This window comes from Athene noctua, chromosome 22 (assembly GCF_965140245.1).
Source record: "Athene noctua chromosome 22, bAthNoc1.hap1.1, whole genome shotgun sequence".
In the NCBI taxonomy this organism is placed as follows: Eukaryota; Metazoa; Chordata; class Aves; order Strigiformes; family Strigidae; genus Athene; species Athene noctua.
The window spans coordinates 6,247,505-6,263,983 of NC_134058.1; the positions used below are offsets into that span (position 1 = coordinate 6,247,505).

The 16,479-nt window shown below is 36.9% G+C and overlaps 1 protein-coding gene across 4 annotated transcripts in view; it reads left to right on the forward strand.

The window, feature by feature from the left end:
- VPS13D (vacuolar protein sorting 13 homolog D) overlaps positions 1–16,479 on the forward strand; it is a 108,812-nt gene that overhangs the window by 9,439 nt on the left and 82,894 nt on the right. For 3 of the 4 annotated variants that reach the window (XM_074925067.1, XM_074925069.1, XM_074925068.1), the window contains exons 11-24: positions 890–982; positions 1,693–1,903; positions 2,423–2,602; positions 3,039–3,169; positions 3,920–3,992; positions 4,508–4,678; positions 5,831–5,961; positions 6,924–7,056; positions 8,572–10,794; positions 11,143–11,294; positions 12,066–13,100; positions 13,994–14,084; positions 14,643–14,769; positions 15,735–15,915. In XM_074925067.1, coding sequence (XP_074781168.1) covers positions 890–982; positions 1,693–1,903; positions 2,423–2,602; positions 3,039–3,169; positions 3,920–3,992; positions 4,508–4,678; positions 5,831–5,961; positions 6,924–7,056; positions 8,572–10,794; positions 11,143–11,294; positions 12,066–13,100; positions 13,994–14,084; positions 14,643–14,769; positions 15,735–15,915 — 4,932 coding nt within the window. The remainder of the gene's footprint in view (positions 1–889; positions 983–1,692; positions 1,904–2,422; positions 2,603–3,038; positions 3,170–3,919; positions 3,993–4,507; positions 4,679–5,830; positions 5,962–6,923; positions 7,057–8,571; positions 10,795–11,142; positions 11,295–12,065; positions 13,101–13,993; positions 14,085–14,642; positions 14,770–15,734; positions 15,916–16,479) is intronic. The other variant, XM_074925070.1, reaches the window with a different exon arrangement.

Consider the following 16,479-nt stretch of genomic DNA (forward strand, 5'->3'; position numbering starts at 1 on the left):
GTAGGAGAAGGTCAGTGTACTGGAGATTTTATTGTACCTGGCAGAGCAGGAGACTTCCACATAGCTTGTATTGTCTTCAGCAGAGCTGTGAAATGTAACAAGGACAATGCTATTGGACTAGAAAAATGTCTTTTGCTTACTTGTTCTATGATACATTTTTTAGATGTGGTGAATCATAAGCTTCCACAAACGACTTCTTGACCAGCACAAAGAAGGCAACATGCCTAAATAACTAAATATGAATACTATGTTGTCCTAATTTATGCAGTTCATTTTCTCTACCTTCTTTACTCACAGAATCATCTTGGTTGGAAAAGACCTTGAATATCATGTAGTCCAACAGTTAACCTCACCCTGACCGTTCCCAACTCCCCCAGATCCCTCAGCACTGGGTCAACCCAACTCTTCAACCCCTCCAGGGATGGGGACTCCCCCCCTGCCCTGGGCAGCCCATTCCAACGCCCAACAGCCCCTTCTGCACAGAAATCCTTCCTCAGAGCCAGCCTGACCCTGCCCTGGCACAGCTTGAGGCCATTCTCTCTTGTCCTGTTGCTTGTTACTTGGTTAAAGAGACTCATCCCCATCTCTCTGCAACCTCAGGACAGACCTTTTTTTGCTCCTGGCTAGCTAGACATTCTGTTAAATCAGGTTATTTTCCATGGCTTAAATTTTATGCTGTAAATGTTGCTTCTGATGCATGATATGAAGATATAGTTGGTCAAGGGATTTTTACAATGCAGATAAACTTTCTTTGTAATACGGGGGAATGTCAGTGTTGCCTTTTTTCCTTGGAATCTCAAACTTACTCAGTGCAGAGAAGTTTGATGTATTTGTCAACAAGTTGCTATATTCTTCTAATGCAGTTACTTAACCTTTTTTGTCTTTTCAGGCAGAAATGCATCGTATTGAGGATGAGCAGTCTTATGAAGAATTGAAGATACTATATGAGATAGTTCATGATAAATTTCATGACCTAGCTGAGGTGAGGAACATTCTGCATACAGGGTAGTATTTGGAATCTTTAAGTCAATTATTTTGAGGTATTGTGTTCTGCTAGAGAGTGTTAGCATGTGGTATTAATGCTACAATTGCAAATAGTGCTTGGTTCCTGCAGTTTTTACAGTTCTGTCACTTGCACAGTGAAATCTTTTGTCCAGTCATATGATGATCTTCCTCAATGATATCCTTGCCAGAATTCCTACAGCAGGTACTCTCTATCTTAGAAACAGAGAGTGGAAATAAGAGCTTATAATGAGTATTTTCCCAGAATAAGTATATGGCAGAAGTGAGCCTTGTATAAATGGCTTTCTGAGCACACTTCATAAAATATGGACTAATCTCTGTAACAGTACAATGTTGTTTCTCTTTAAAATACAGCTGGTAAAATTTAGAGCTGTGTTTCATGGTGTCAAGTGACTTCTTATTTGGTTTACTGTCTCTAGACCAAGATTTAATAATTTCATATGGCTTCATATGTGAATATGCAGAAGTTAACTGGTGATGTGTTTGTTACTTTTTGCTGCTGCTCTCCTAATAGGCTAAGTATTGATTGAAAATATCACTGTTGGTATACTGAAGAGTGTTGAGTAAATAATAGATGGAGTTGAATTTTTACTGTGATGTTTTCGTACGTGTATGATATTCTTTCACTTACCAGCAGTAATGTGTCATGTCTTCAATGTTCCAACATAGAGTGTTAAAGAGCCGTTGCCCGAGTCCCCTGGAGGTTCCCCTACAGCAGAGTCTGCACATAGCAGTAGCACTGGAATGCTGCAGTATCTTCAGTCTTGGTTTCCTGGTTGGGGAGGTTGGTATGGGTATGCTCAGCAAACGTATGAAGGTGAACCTTTTGAAGGGCTGCTGCCAGACCCACAGGAACAGTGGAGTCCAGAAGACATACTAGGTATGGCTGTTTTAAGGCTGTTAACACTACCATAGTTACATACCTGGTAAAGGTGAACAGAAACAACTTTTTGGTCTGTACTGTTAAAAGATGACATGTGTCAGCTGATGTACCTGGGCAGCAGAGCCTGTCTAACACCTGTTATAAAAATCTCAATACCTGCTTATTTCTAAAGCAGTATATGGAATACATTTGCTTCCAGTATTGTAGATATTTATGGCAATATGGCAAACAGCTTTGGGGCTTTCTCTGCTCAGGTGGGTGGAGGTCATGTAGTGTGCTGTGACTGGCTATAACATTAACAGTACTGGGTTGTTGGGGTCCTCGTAAATAGAAACTGAATATAGAAATACTCAGTTTTGTTAAGGAAGAAGGTATATCTGCTTTATTTTTTGTTTATATTTTTCTTCCCTACAGCTGGGGAAATCTTTATTTTCAAATTCAGAGAGAATTTTGTTCTTCAGTAGCCTTCCAGAAACTTGACTTACTTAATGTGTTGGTTTTGTGTCTTTTAATTAGGTGCAGATGAATTTTTTGATCCTGCTGCAGATGCTTCTAGCATGAATACCTTTACAAAGAGAGATCATGTTTTTGCTAAATTAAATCTACAGTTGCAGGGTGGCTCTTTCACTCTGTTGCATAAGGTGAAGAAGGCGGTACGTGCTGAGGAGACTGCTTTTATGCAGCTTGAGTTTTCAGGTATTAATGCAATTTTCTGTTAGTTCTCAAAAAAGACTAGAGCTTTGTCTGCCTTCAGACCTTCCTTTGATTTGTGTTTTTAATTCTTTAAATTACTATATCAAAACAAAGTTCAAAATGAAAATTTGAAAACAGCTTGTGGAAATTGATGTATCAAGTGAAAATAAGTTTCTCCAGATATGTGAGTGATTTCAACTCAGAAATCTAATTTTAGAATTTTTATGTGTGAAAGGAAGACAGCTATGGAAAAACATGCTTCACAATCATTGTAATGTATTCCAAATTTCTGTGTTTCTTTTTTTTTAGTAGAAATAAATATATATAATCACTTCCAAAAGACTTGTTTGTTGGATGATATTAGTTATCTGTAAAATTTAAATAAAACCTGTGCTCTGTACTAAAAGAAATAAAAGCATTTTATGTATTTATATTCCAGGTGTAAAGATCTTAGCAGAATCCCTTCCTCGCAGAAATTCTTCCCTGCTCAAAGTTCAGCTTGGTGGTCTTTTTCTGAGGGATTTGGCAACAGAAGGGACTATATTTCCTGTTCTTGTTTTCCCGAATCCTGTAGGTGAAAAAAACTCTCTAAGTTGCTATGTAGGATGCATAAGTGTGTATGGATATAGTTATATTTCAAAACTCAACACAGGTTTTTCTTGGTTTGAGTCCTATCCCAGAAAGAGACACAAAGGTCTCGAAGAAAAATTTCAACTTGTTGAACTTACTTTTCCCCTCCTTTGCTAAAGATCATGTGTAGAAATCTCAAATTGTTTGCTCTGTATGCTTGTAACTTTGACATTATGGTTATATGTGTTGGAAGGAAGATAGTTTGTTGAACAAGATTTGATTTTTGGAACAATCAGCATTATGCTCAGTCTGTGATTTTTCTTTTTCATAAAACTCTTTGGTTCAAGTTATTTCACCTGTATACTCTGACACTAAAAGCAGAAATACAGGACTTTTTTTTTTTTTTTAGTTCCTAGTGAGTCGCTGAGAAGGTTTTGAATATCTCTTCTGAGAAACAAAATTTGAATCTAATTCCATGAAAATTTTGTACTTTGTAATTTTTAGAGAACTGACTGAAATTTGCACTTCAGACTTCAGTTGGTTATGAGTAGATGGTGTTAGCTTCTTAGTCATACTTCCTTCTCTTGTTTGACTACCTCAAGGAAAAAAATGCATATAATAATCTCAGAATATACATGTAATTCAGTTATAAAGTGACCATAAGACTAATAAAGAAAATACTTTTATATTTATATCAGGTGGCTTGATTGATTTTATCTAAACAATCTTTTTCTTTTAAATTCTTATCAGCAAAAAGAGGTTGGCTGCATGTCTTCCTTTGGACTTCAAAGTTTGTCCTCAGAAATGACTAATCAGAACACTGGTAAAGATTTCATTTTATGTTTGATGATAACAAGCATATGAGATAATTCCTGCAAACCAGAAATTTCAAAACTGAGTGCCTAAAGTTTGAATTCATGGAAATGCTTTTTGCAAATAGTAAAGATAAAATCATAGAAGCTTTGTTCAGGTATAAGGGTGTGTGCAGGTTGACTTTAAAGAAAGTTAGTAAGAAAACAATTTATTTCAAGGCAATGTGAGTTGCACTTGCTCTTTTTCTTGGTTTAAAAAAAAGAAAAAAAAAATGTTAACAGTTCAACATTAGGACCCCAGTTCTGAAAATGTTTTTGTATATGCAAACATGTTGCATTCTGTTGATTGTAAAAGCTGATCATATTACTTGCTGTTCTGTTACTGAAGAATTTTCAGACAGGTACTACTTTCCTAGAAGTACCAATTAAAAGTTAGTTATCAAATTGTTTGGGGTTTGTTTTTTGCTCTTGTCCGTTTGTTTGATTTGTGTTACAACTGCTTTTTGTAACTCATTTTTTTATTCAGTTGCAGATCCAGATGCTCCAGTGTTTGAGATGCTTTATGAAAGAAATCCAATCCACAGCAATTTTGAGAGGCGCCTGGAAGTCAGTACCAGACCTCTAAATATTATTTACAATCCACAAGCCATTAAGAAAGTAGCTGACTTCTTCTACAAGGGAAGGGTTCATACCTCAGGTTAACCTTTAATGTGTTTTTTTTGGTGGGGTTGGTGGTATTACATCTTTTCTTATCTTTGATTTTTATTTATTTCCATTCTTAGAAATGCTAAGCACTAATCAGAGAATCTCCACTTAAAATTCAAATTAAGCAGTACTCTAAGTCTTGCTCAGAGCCCCATCCAGCCTGACCTTGAATGTTTCCAGGGATGGGGCATCTACCACCTCTCTGGAGAGTCAGTTCCAGTGTTTCACCACCCTCACTGTAAAAGATTTCCTCTTTAGTCTAAATCTACCCTCTTTTAGTTCAAAACCATTGCCCCATGTCCTATCACAACAGGCCTTGCTAAAAAGTTTGTCCTCATCTTTCTGATAAGATCCCTTTAAATATTGAAAGGCCACAGTAAGATGTCCCTGGAGTCTTCTCTTTCTGACTCTCAGCCTGTCCCCATAGGACAGGCCCAGCCAGCCTTCTGATCCTTTTTGTGGCCTCCTCTGGACCCACTCTGACACATTGAAGCTGTCCCTGCTTATTGCAGGGGTTTGGACTAGATGACCTTTAAAGGTCCCTTCCAACCCAAACGATTCTATGATTCTATGGATGGTTTTGTTTGTTTCTTTGTTTCTTTGTTTAATTGAATTGGGGATTTTGCTTGGGCAAACTCCTGAAACTTGTACTTTAAAATTGCAAGTTGCTGCTGTACCACGTGGTGGATGTTCATGCTGCCTAAATTAAAATGCATAAGTTAGGAGGCCTGTTTCTGTAATCTCTCCTGGAAATTGATGGAGAAGAGGTTTTTCGAGAGGACAGTTAAAAAGAGTATTTTTTTATAGTAACAATACTATATGTTGCCATACTTAGCACCCTTTCTGTCTGGCCCAAATTTAGTAATTCAGGTTGAAGGTCTGTCAAATAAAGACCAGAAAAATGTTTGGAAAGTGCTTTTTCAGTGGGATTTTTTTTGTGCTTAGATGCTTCCTTTTTTCTGTGAAGCAGTGTGGTGTGTAGATACAGCCAAAGGCTTGCAACTGCTACATTTTACTGTCCTATATTTTACTGCTAAAATTTAAATAGATCTCTTATTTTTTCTCTCTTCTTTCTTTTTTTTTTTCCTGATTCAATAACAGATGAACAAAATTATACCTTGTCAGTTTTGTATCTCTTGTGCAGGTTTTGGATATCAATCTGAGTTGGAGGCAAGAGTGGCTGAAGCTGCCAGAAGACAGTACAACAAGCTGAAAATGCAGACAAAAGCTGAAATCAGGCAAACTATCGATCGTTTACTAGTAGGAGACTTCATTGTAAGTTTTTGCCCCCCCCCAATGTCTATGTAGCCTTTTTTGCCATATGTTTTAGGACTTGAAGCTCTAAAGAATGTGGGGGGGTGGTTGTATGGTGCTCTTTTTAAGAAAGTGGGGAGTTTTACATATGGTATTGTAGTATTCCTTTTGCTGTCAAAAAATCCATTTTTGTGGTGCAGACCTATTGTGATTAATGGCAGAACAGTATTTTTCTGTTCTTGGTCCTGTTACTGAGAGGACTTCATGCCACCCTGCTGGCTCCGTTGGAGCTCTGTTACATCAAACTTATTAAATTTGTGCGTAACTTATTTAAAGATTATTTTCTAAATCTAAAAATTGTTCCACCTTTATTTGTTTTTTGCTCATTCTTCTGTTTTCAAGTAATATTAGTATATGTATTGGTAGCAATTTATATTGTTTTCAGTGACATGAAAAAATACTTGTGCTGAAAAAGAAGTAGTTTGATGTTTACTAAAATAGCCTATCCCATGATGTATGTGAGGATAGCCTTGATAAGGATTTATCAGACCATTGTCATGGAAAAGTTAGATGCCTTCTCTTAGCTATGCAGGTAGATTCACTCTCCTCAGCTTAGAGCTGGGTGGCTGACTAGATTGACTTGTCTGACAAGCCTTGTTTCGTATGTGAGGGAAGACTGTTTCGTATGTGAGGGAAGACTGTTTCGTATGTGAGGGAAGACTGTTTCGTATGTGAGGGAAGACTGTTTCGTATGTGAGGGAAGACTGTTTCGTATGTGAGGGAAGACTGTTTCGTATGTGAGGGAAGACTGTTTCGTATGTGAGGGAAGACTGTTTCGTATGTGAGGGAAGACTGTTTCGTATGTGAGGGAAGACTGTTTCGTATGTGAGGGAAGACTGTTTCGTATGTGAGGGAAGACTGTTTCGTATGTGAGGGAAGACTGTTTCCTATGGGCTGTCACATCTTTCTTCATAACTTTCCAGGAAAACAGCAAAAGCTGGACGGTGTGCCTTGATATTTCTGCCCCTCAGGTGATCTTTCCTGATGATTTCAAATTTGCAGATCCAGTGTTAGTTGTTGTAGATCTGGGAAGAATATTGCTTACCAATTCTCAAGGTATGATCTAGAATTATTGCAGCTTTCCTTTTCCTTCCACCTTCTCCCAGAAACTCTTTTGTCTGTGTAGAAAGTAGAGATGTCTTAAGGTTATTTTCCCTATGTATGCATAGAGTTTCACATAATAATTCTTCTATTATCAATACATTTTTAATTAAGATTGCTATATGGTTTTAAAAATAAGGGGGAGGGAGATGTGGTTGGTTTTGTTTTGTTGGGGGGATTGGGGTTGTTTTGGGATTAACTTTTAAATTAAAGGCTCCCCTGTGATATCTTGCACCTTGTGAATAGGTGTGAAGCTAGTGTGTCAGGCACTTCACCAGAGTAATGATTTTGGCTTAGAGCAGCGTAAGATTTAGCTATCGAATGCTTTTTTGGGAGAGTGCTCCCAGTGAAAGTGTGCTTTGAATAAGCCCTCCAGTTTGGAGTCACATGGATCTCTGTTCTTGGCACATGTGTCTGTGTATAGCTAGTGGAATAAAAGTGAAAGGAAAATTAGTGTCCTTCGCTTGTATCAAAAGTTAAGATCATTGCTTCTTAAACAAATCATTGTTTCCTTCCTGTTCCACTAGGAAAACATTGCAGGAAAATGAAAAAGAAAGTACAGTGGAACTTGTAAATAAAATTAGACTTAAAATCTAGCTGAACTGTATGGTGTGTGAGGATATGTTAAAAAAAATTGGAAGAGATATATATATGGGATTCATTTCTTTTTTTAAATAGTACAGCTGTAGGATGAGCTGTTTTGTGGTACAGTGGAAAGTTGAGGTGTTAAGCTGAAAATTGTATAAAGGGAATTTTTTTACTCTGGATGTCTTTGAATCATTTAATCTTTTCTAGCACCAACTAATCTCAGCAAGATTTTAGTAGCTTCCTTTTCAGTGAATGCTGTCTTATGGCAAACTAGAAAAAGAGCACAAATTATTTATGCAAGATTGATTTGTGTTTCTCTGAAATTAAGGCATTGGGTTGTTTAGAGTAGCTTGAGCTTAAAAAAAAAAAAAGGTAAAGTACAGGAAAGTTTTTGGGAAGTGTTCCTGCTTTCTAGAGTAGAAAAAAATCCTTTTCTTATGGTAATAAAATGGAAGTCAATATTAAGCAATAAAGTTAATGAGACAAAACCTTCTTATCATAAATATATAGTAGTTAAGTTCCGCTGGTTTTGAGGATTGAAAGAATTGCATAGGAAGAGTAATGGATTTTTTTTTTTTTTTAAACAACTAAATCTTGTAGTAGTAGTGGGTTAAAAAATGAGACGATAGTGTCTTCTAATAGATTTGATAATACATGGTGATGGACATCTGCATGCATGTAAAAGAAGTGTAGTAGATTTCCTGTTGAGAATAAAAGAAAAGTGACAGTGGAAGTGTGCAAGGAGAGTACTGGATATGCTTTGTGTTTAAAAAAAAAATACACCTTCAGACAGGATGATCAGGTAATGCTGGGAAACATGCAAGGAGAGGGGAGAATACTTTTGTTTATTTGTTTGTTTACTATTATTTTTTTAATCCACAGAAGAATCTAAAAGGAGTGCAGATACTTTTTCTTCAGAAGTCAATGAATTGAGTGATGAGGAATATAAAACACCTCTTGCAACTCCTCCCAATACTCCACCACCAGAGTCTAACACTAATAGTGGCATCAAAATGTCTGAATTTACTGGAGTAGAAATAAGTGAGGAGCAGCTACAAGCACACTTAATGAGTAAAAAAATGTATGAGACATACACCCTTTCGTTTATGGACCTTCAGATCATGGTGGGCCGAGTGAAAGACAACTGGAAACACGTTCAAGATAGTGATGTGGGTCCGACTCATGTGGTAGAAAAATTCAATGTTCACCTGCAGTTGGAGCGCAGATTGATATATACATCTGACCCAAAATATCCAGGAGCTGTCTTGTCTGGCAGTCTGCCGGACTTGAAAATTCATATCAATGAGGACAAAATAGCAGCTCTGAAGAACTGTTGTACGCAGCTGAGTACATCTGAAACGAAGTCTTCTGATGCCCTACATTTAGGGAAAGACAAGATTTTTGCAGAGGTAGACCAGATTGGCAGTTTGCATGATTCTGTAATGAATCTAACACAGAGTGTTGTAATGCTAGAGCAACATACCAGGGAAGTTCTTGTTGAATCTCAGCTGCTTTTGGCTGAATTCAAAGTAAACTGTATGCAGTTGGGTGTTGAAAGTAATGGACGATATATTTCTGTACTCAAGGTTTTTGGCACCAATGCCCATTTTATAAAAAGGCCATATGATGCAGAAGTGTCCCTGACTGTTCATGGCCTGTTATTGGTTGATACTATGCAAACATATGGAACAGATTTTGATCTTTTGATGGCTTCTCATAAGAATCTGAGTTTTGATGTGCCAACAGGAAGTCTTCGAGACAGCAGGGCTCAGTCCCCAGTTTATGGGCCGTATGATGCACGTCCCATTGATGCAGCTAGTTTGACAGAGAAATGTGCTACAGCCTCAAATACTTCATCTGGTACCAATGGAAAAGATCAAGAGTCCCTGATAAAATTAGAGTATCAGTTTGTGAGTGCAGAATGCCCGTCGATGAATTTGGATAGCAGTCTGCAGGTGATCTCTGTACAGGTGAACAACCTCGATATTATCCTTAATCCAGAGACTATTGTTGAACTGATTGGGTTTCTCCAGAAGTCTTTCCCAAAGGAGAAAGAAGATTCTAGTCCTCAGCCTTTAATAACGGACTTGGAAAGAGATTGGAGGGAACAGGAAACCTTCCAGTCTACTTATGTGCAGAATACAGAGGTAGCAGTTGATATTCACTGGTTAAATATACTCCTCCTCAGGACAGTTGGCATGGCAAATGGAGAAAAATATGGCAGAAAAATTGCAACAGCCAGTATCGGTGGCACCAAAGTCAATGTCTCCATGTGCAGTAAATTTGATGTAAATGGCTCTCTTGGATGCCTTCACCTTATGGACCTAACACAAGATAGTGTTAAGAACCAGTATGTTGTCAGCATAGGGAATACAGTAAGGTATGAAAATCTCATTGGTGATGTAGATTACTTTGAATCTTTATTCTTTAGGCTTGATGATGGAAATAGCCTTCCAGATGCTTTAAGTTTCACTTTCACAGAAAAGTCAAAGGAGGAATGTTCTCTCAACCTTAAAATGGCCTCCTTACACTATAACCACTCAGCTAAATTTTTGAAAGAACTAACTTTGTCAATGGATGAATTGGAAGAGAATTTCCGCAGCATGCTGAAAAGTGCAGCTTCAAAAGTTACTACAGTCTTGGCAACTAAAACTGCTGAATACAGTGAAATGGTTTCTTTGTTTGATACAATACCACGATCAAGAGATGTTGCCAATTTAGAAGATCATGAAGGCGATGCATTTGGATCCCAGCTTCTCAAAACTGATACTATTAAGCTTATATTAAATGTAAACATTGAATCACCAATTGTCTCAATACCTCGAAAGCCTGGTAGCTCTGAACTGCTTGTAGGTCATCTAGGACAAATATCTATTCAGAATTTTGTACCAGGAGAAGATGAAACTACAAGTGATAGACTGCAAGTTGAAATCAAAGATATTAAAATGTATTCTTTAAATAGCAGTCAATTTATGAGCAAGAAGGAGCCTGCAAGTGAAATATCTCATGGGCTGCATTCTTCTTCAGGTCCTGCCAGTATTAATAGCCAGGAAGAATCTCATTTTACTCGTCATGACTTCTTTGAATCATTACATAAAGGCCATGGTATGTTAATCAGAGGACTTCTAATTATTTTAATATGAGTAGTAGATGGTACTAAAAATGCACATTGACCATAGGTCTGATTATGCATTCTGTCTCGCCCATCCTCCTGAAATATACTGTTCAGTTTTAATTACAATGGACAAGTTAGTTATATCCATTTTTAGTCTCCTAAGCAAAAACTGAACAGTGCCTTTCAAGCAGAAGCTTAAAAAACCATCATCATATATACTTACTTCAGCATCGCTAAAAGATTATGAGCATGTTAAATATCTCTGTTATCTCTGCTGTACAGTCTTTATAGGATAATCAGTTCACTTATTTTTTTTTAATTTCACTTTCTCTTAACAGCTTTCCACATTCTGAATAACACCACCATCCAGTTTAAATTGGAAAAAATACCACTAGAGAGAGATTTGGATTTAACTTTTCCTCTGAGTAATGAAGACTTTGGAATATCGAGCATTATGAAGATTGAAGGGAAATTTGTGAATCCTCTTCAGGTATAGTAATGTAGTATTTCCACTATCAATATAAAAGTATTTCACTTCATAGAAGATGAGTATTTTTCAGGCAGATGTCTTCAGGTTTAACGTGTTGGTAGTTCAGAAATCAGATCCGTACACATGTGGTTAGAAGAGACAGTAAGTCAGAAAACCAGTGACAAAATTTAATTTTGTTTTGGGGCATTTTAGACATCTTTGTGGATTAGTCTAACTTTTACTTACCATGAACTCCTCTCACAGAAGGAAGAATAAATGTGTCACTGTCCAGATATGCTTATTTGCAGTTCTAGTAGAAACTAAGAATTAAAATGCCATTATCTTGAAAAAAATCAATGGAGGAGCAGAGATTTTAAATAGAGGAAACTGAAACTTCTAAGGCTAAGGAGACAAGCGGTGATGACAAGTAGAATATTTTTTCCATATATTACTGTATAATCTCAGCATGAAAAATTAAGGCTAGTTTGTATGGTGAATTATTTTTAACTAACTCTGTGTGGATGCTTTTTGCCTAGGAATACAAGGTATCCTATTCTAGGATCCTATCCTGTATGTTTCCAGATTGTGTCATCTTACAGAGCTAATGCAGAAGAATTGTTTTGCTTCAACTTTGCATTGTACCTTGTTCTGGATTTTTTTTACTGTGGGCAAACTTAAAATTTGTCTGGTTTGAAGTTCCACAGTCTTTCCACTTGGGAGTTTTAAAATATATGTCCTGATTTTAATAATGTAGAACACTCTGACGTGATGATTCTTTTTTCTGCGTTGTAGGTGGTGTTAGCAAAACATGTGTATGAACAAGTCCTTCAGACTCTGGATAATTTAATTTACAGTGAAGACTTGAACAAATTTCCAACCACTTCTGTATCTTCAACTTGTCATAGTTCTTCTTCAGCATCACTTCATAGCACAGGCACAGAATTCTCAAGTGAACGGAAGGAAAATGGCTTATTCAGCCATTCTGGTTTAAATTCTGTTCCAAACAGGTCATTAGCTATCAGGGAAACAAAATCTTTTACTCAGATTCAAGCAAACTTCCATATCTCAGAGCTCCAGGTTCAGTTAAGTGGTGATCTTACACTTGGTGCACAAGGCCTGGTCAGCCTTAAGTTTCAGGATTTTGATGTTGAGTTTGCTAAAGACCATCCTCAGACTTTGTCCATTCAGATTGCCTTGCGTTCTCTGCTAATGGAAGATCTTTTGGAAAAAAACCCAGACTCTATGTATAAGAATCTCATGGTCTCCCGTGGAGCACCCAAGCCATCCAGTTTAGCACATAAGGAATATCTTTCACAGTCTTGTCCCTCAGTGTCCAATGCAGAATATCCAGATATGCCACGTTCCCTACCTTCCCATATGGAAGAAGCACCTAATGTCTTTCAGCTATACCAAAGACCAGTTTGTGCCTCCCGTAAGAAGCAAAAAGAAGATGCTGATTCTGAGTATCCTCTGACTCCACCTCCTTCTCCAACAGCAGACAGATCCAAGTTGCCCTGTGGAAAAAGTAACTTTGATGATTCATTAGTTCATATCAATATATTTCTAGTGGATAGGAAACATCCTGAATTTTCTTCTCAGTATAACAAAATTAATCGTAGTGTAGATGTTGATTTTAATTGTCTAGATGTCTTAATAACTTTGCAAACTTGGGTAGTGATACTGGATTTCTTTGGGATTGGATCCACTGCTGATAACCATGCTATGAAGCTGCAACCTGAAGATACTCAGCAGACAATCAAATCAGAAATAAATACCTTGTCAGCTTCTCAAGCCCAAGAGCCTGTAAACACTAAGCTGGATCTGAAGGTATACTTGAGATGTAAAACAGTAATTGGATTGTCTGTCATAAAGCATCTGGTTTATAGAAACTTAAGGTGACATTTAAATAAAATATTTTATATTTAGTGGAGAATGCGCATAAATTCAGATTAAAGTGTGCGTAGATGTAGATTTTTAAAAAAGTGCAGAAGTTACAGAAAAGCAAAACATTTGCAAAATGATTGGCTCTGTGACCCTCAGACACGCATATGCCACGTGAAGGGAGGCTGAAATAGAATGCTCCATGTTCGTCCAGTGGAGCTCTCACGGGTAGAGTTTGACACCCACCCCCCAGCCCCATCCAGTCTGCTCTGTGCCTGAGACTAAGGGGAATGTCAGTCTTGTGGGCAGTGACTTGCTTCCCCAGGATAACACAAGGCACAGACTCAAAGTCTGTGATCTCTTATTTATGGTTGTTTCAGCTATTAGAGACCTGATGTACTGAAATTGGCACTGTGCTGTTCTAAGTATATCGAGTTCTATTTTTTTAAAAGTACATACTTTTATAAATATATATATATACATATATGCCTATATATATGTATAAACATACATTTTTTTAAAAAGAAAAAGAATATATATATAGTCTTTGCCTAGAGGTCCTGCAATCTACCTTACAAATGACAAAACTTGAAAGGAAAGGATGAAGAGAACAGTGTTACGATTCGTTGATGACCTGGTCATTCTAGGTTGCTTGGGAGACCTATTAATGTGCAAACAAGGATGTAAAAATGTTGCTTTCCTCCAGTGTCTCCCCAGGCAGATAATTCTTGTTTGTCATTTATGTGTTACAGTGCAGTTGTCTTGAAAAAAATTAACAAGATGTTCCAGCTGTGAAGTCATATTGTTTAATACCGACCTGTTCCTTTTTGTTTGACCAGGTCCATTCTTTATCATTAGTACTGAATAAGACAACTAGTGAGCTTGCTAAAGCCAGTGTGTCAAAACTTGCAGCTCACTTGGAAGTGATTGGTGAGTAGACTGGAGGGCCAAGATTGTATGCAGTTTAAAATAAAAGGAGGCATACACTGGAGTTGTGATTTGAAATGCTTTTATTTTGGTGCTCATTGGGGTTTTTTTGTGTGTGTGTGTTTCCTGGCCAAGCTGCACATTTCCTTTCCACTTATTCTGCCTCTGCTCTTCAGGCTTGATTTTAAATCCTTGCAATCCCTCCCAGCTGTCAAACCCTTGATCATTTTAGCTGAGATTGGGTAGGGTTTTAGTACTGCACTTTCACAGAGCAGAACAATGATGTATGTTACTGTTCCAGAGAAAAAAAGAGTTCTATCTAAGTTTTCACAAATCACAGTGATGTGATCACATTATCTGTGTAAAACACAGAGTTATGTTTGGGTTAATATAATCTTTGTAGCAGAAATATGTGATTTTCTTCGAATATGAGGTTTAATGTTTAATTCAATGTGATTTATTTAATTACTTGTAACAAGTTTATCCCACTAATAGAAACTTTTGGGTTTTAATAGCTTACCTGTGTTTGAGGATCCTAATTAATTGTCTTTTCTTTTGCAGAGGGAGATTTAGCCCTGCGAGGAAGTATTGGAAGTCTGTCCTTAAGTGATCTTACAGCTCATGGAGAATTTTACAGGGAACGTTTCACTACCAGTGGTGAAGAAGCACTCATTTTCCAAGTCTTTAAGTATGAATTTAAACTTCTTGTTCCTCGATATTAGCACCATTAATTCCCCACCCCCTAAAAAGACAAACCAAAACCCAAACACACCCCACAAATCCAAACCCACAACTGTCAGGTCTGCATGATTCTGCTTTGGACGCTTGTGACTTAATTTCAACATTTTCAGTCATAAACTTTTTAACTTTTCTTTGTCCTGCAATGTACATGGTTTATTGGGAAAAATACTTTTTTATTTCCCTGTAAAGCTACTCTTGATAGTATTTAGGTGATAGTTTGTTTCTGAGTAAAATAGTAATTGTTTTTTGAAAGTTGGAAGAGGTTTTCAACTGATGGAATAAATTTTCCATTGCTCCTTAATTTTGGAATTAAGGGTTTGCTTTTTTCATAGTGTGCTTTTGAAGTTGTTCTGCTTTGTGTAAAGCAATAGTTCTTACCCTGTGTTGTTTCATGATTTTTCACTCCCCTCCTCCACCCACTAGAACTAATCAGATTAGAAATTATTCAAGTAATGTTATGGAATTAATTTTAAATGTAACAGTACACTGATTCAGAGTCGAATCTACAGATTATTATGCAATGGAGTACTTAATTTCTAAGCCACTGTTCAGATGTATAAAATCACCAAAGGTGTAGCTGTTAGATGTAGAGATTAGAGGTGCATTCCAAATGTAGAATTTTCTTGTTTGCTTAATTAAAACTCAGTAGCACTTATTAAATATATTTCTAAATCTATTTCTTATTAATATTATTTATTCTGTTTATTATATTGTTGTTTAATATATTTAATATTATAATTCACAAACAATGTAAAACTAGTTTTTCATATCTGTAATTGAAATAGTTCTAATTATATCCTGTGAACATCAGTGAAATCCTCTGTATTACTATTTTAAATGCAAAAAAATGTATAGCACTATTTGTAAAATGTAGCCAAAATAGCTGAATTTTACTTTCAACTTTTATCACAGATATGGGAGGCCAGATCCGTTGCTGCAGAGGGAGTGTGATGTTCATGTCACTCTACGAATGGCATCTGTTCAGTATGTGCACACGCAGCGTTTCCAGGCAGAGGTTGTGTCTTTCATCCAACATTTTACTCAGCTTCAGGATGTCTTGGGGCGGCAAAGAGCAGCAATTGAAGGACAAACAGTATGTCTGGGTTTTTTCTGTTCTTTCCTAGCCTATTTTTGGAAGTTGAAATGCAGTATAAAATTTATATTAGTGCATCGGCTTAGTGAGTTGAAATGATGGGGGGTTTTAGAGTTCTGATGTTAGTGGAGAATGCTCATATTCATCTTGTAGTTAAAAGACTTATTTAGGACCATCCTGCTGCTATATGAAAAGTGCAGAATTAGTTAAAAATTTGGTACCTGGATCCTGCAGTATGCACTGATACGGGTGTTTTCCTATCTTTGTGATGGTGGACAAAAAGGGCTCAAGATATTGTCTTGCCTTTTTCTGCACTGTTTACCAGACAGTTATAATAACTGAATAAGGAGAATCAAGTGAGAAGTCCTCCTGTTCTACTCAGGTGTATGTCTGTGATTAAATATGATGGCTGGTAGACTGAGAATCAGATGCTGAACTTCTGCACAATAGTGTATATAAATAATCATGACAGTCATAGCCTATTTTGTACAAAACCTAATGTGGGAGTGATTGATATAGTTAACAGTAATCTTCTTTAAAAGGTTGCTTCTCATAATTGGAAGA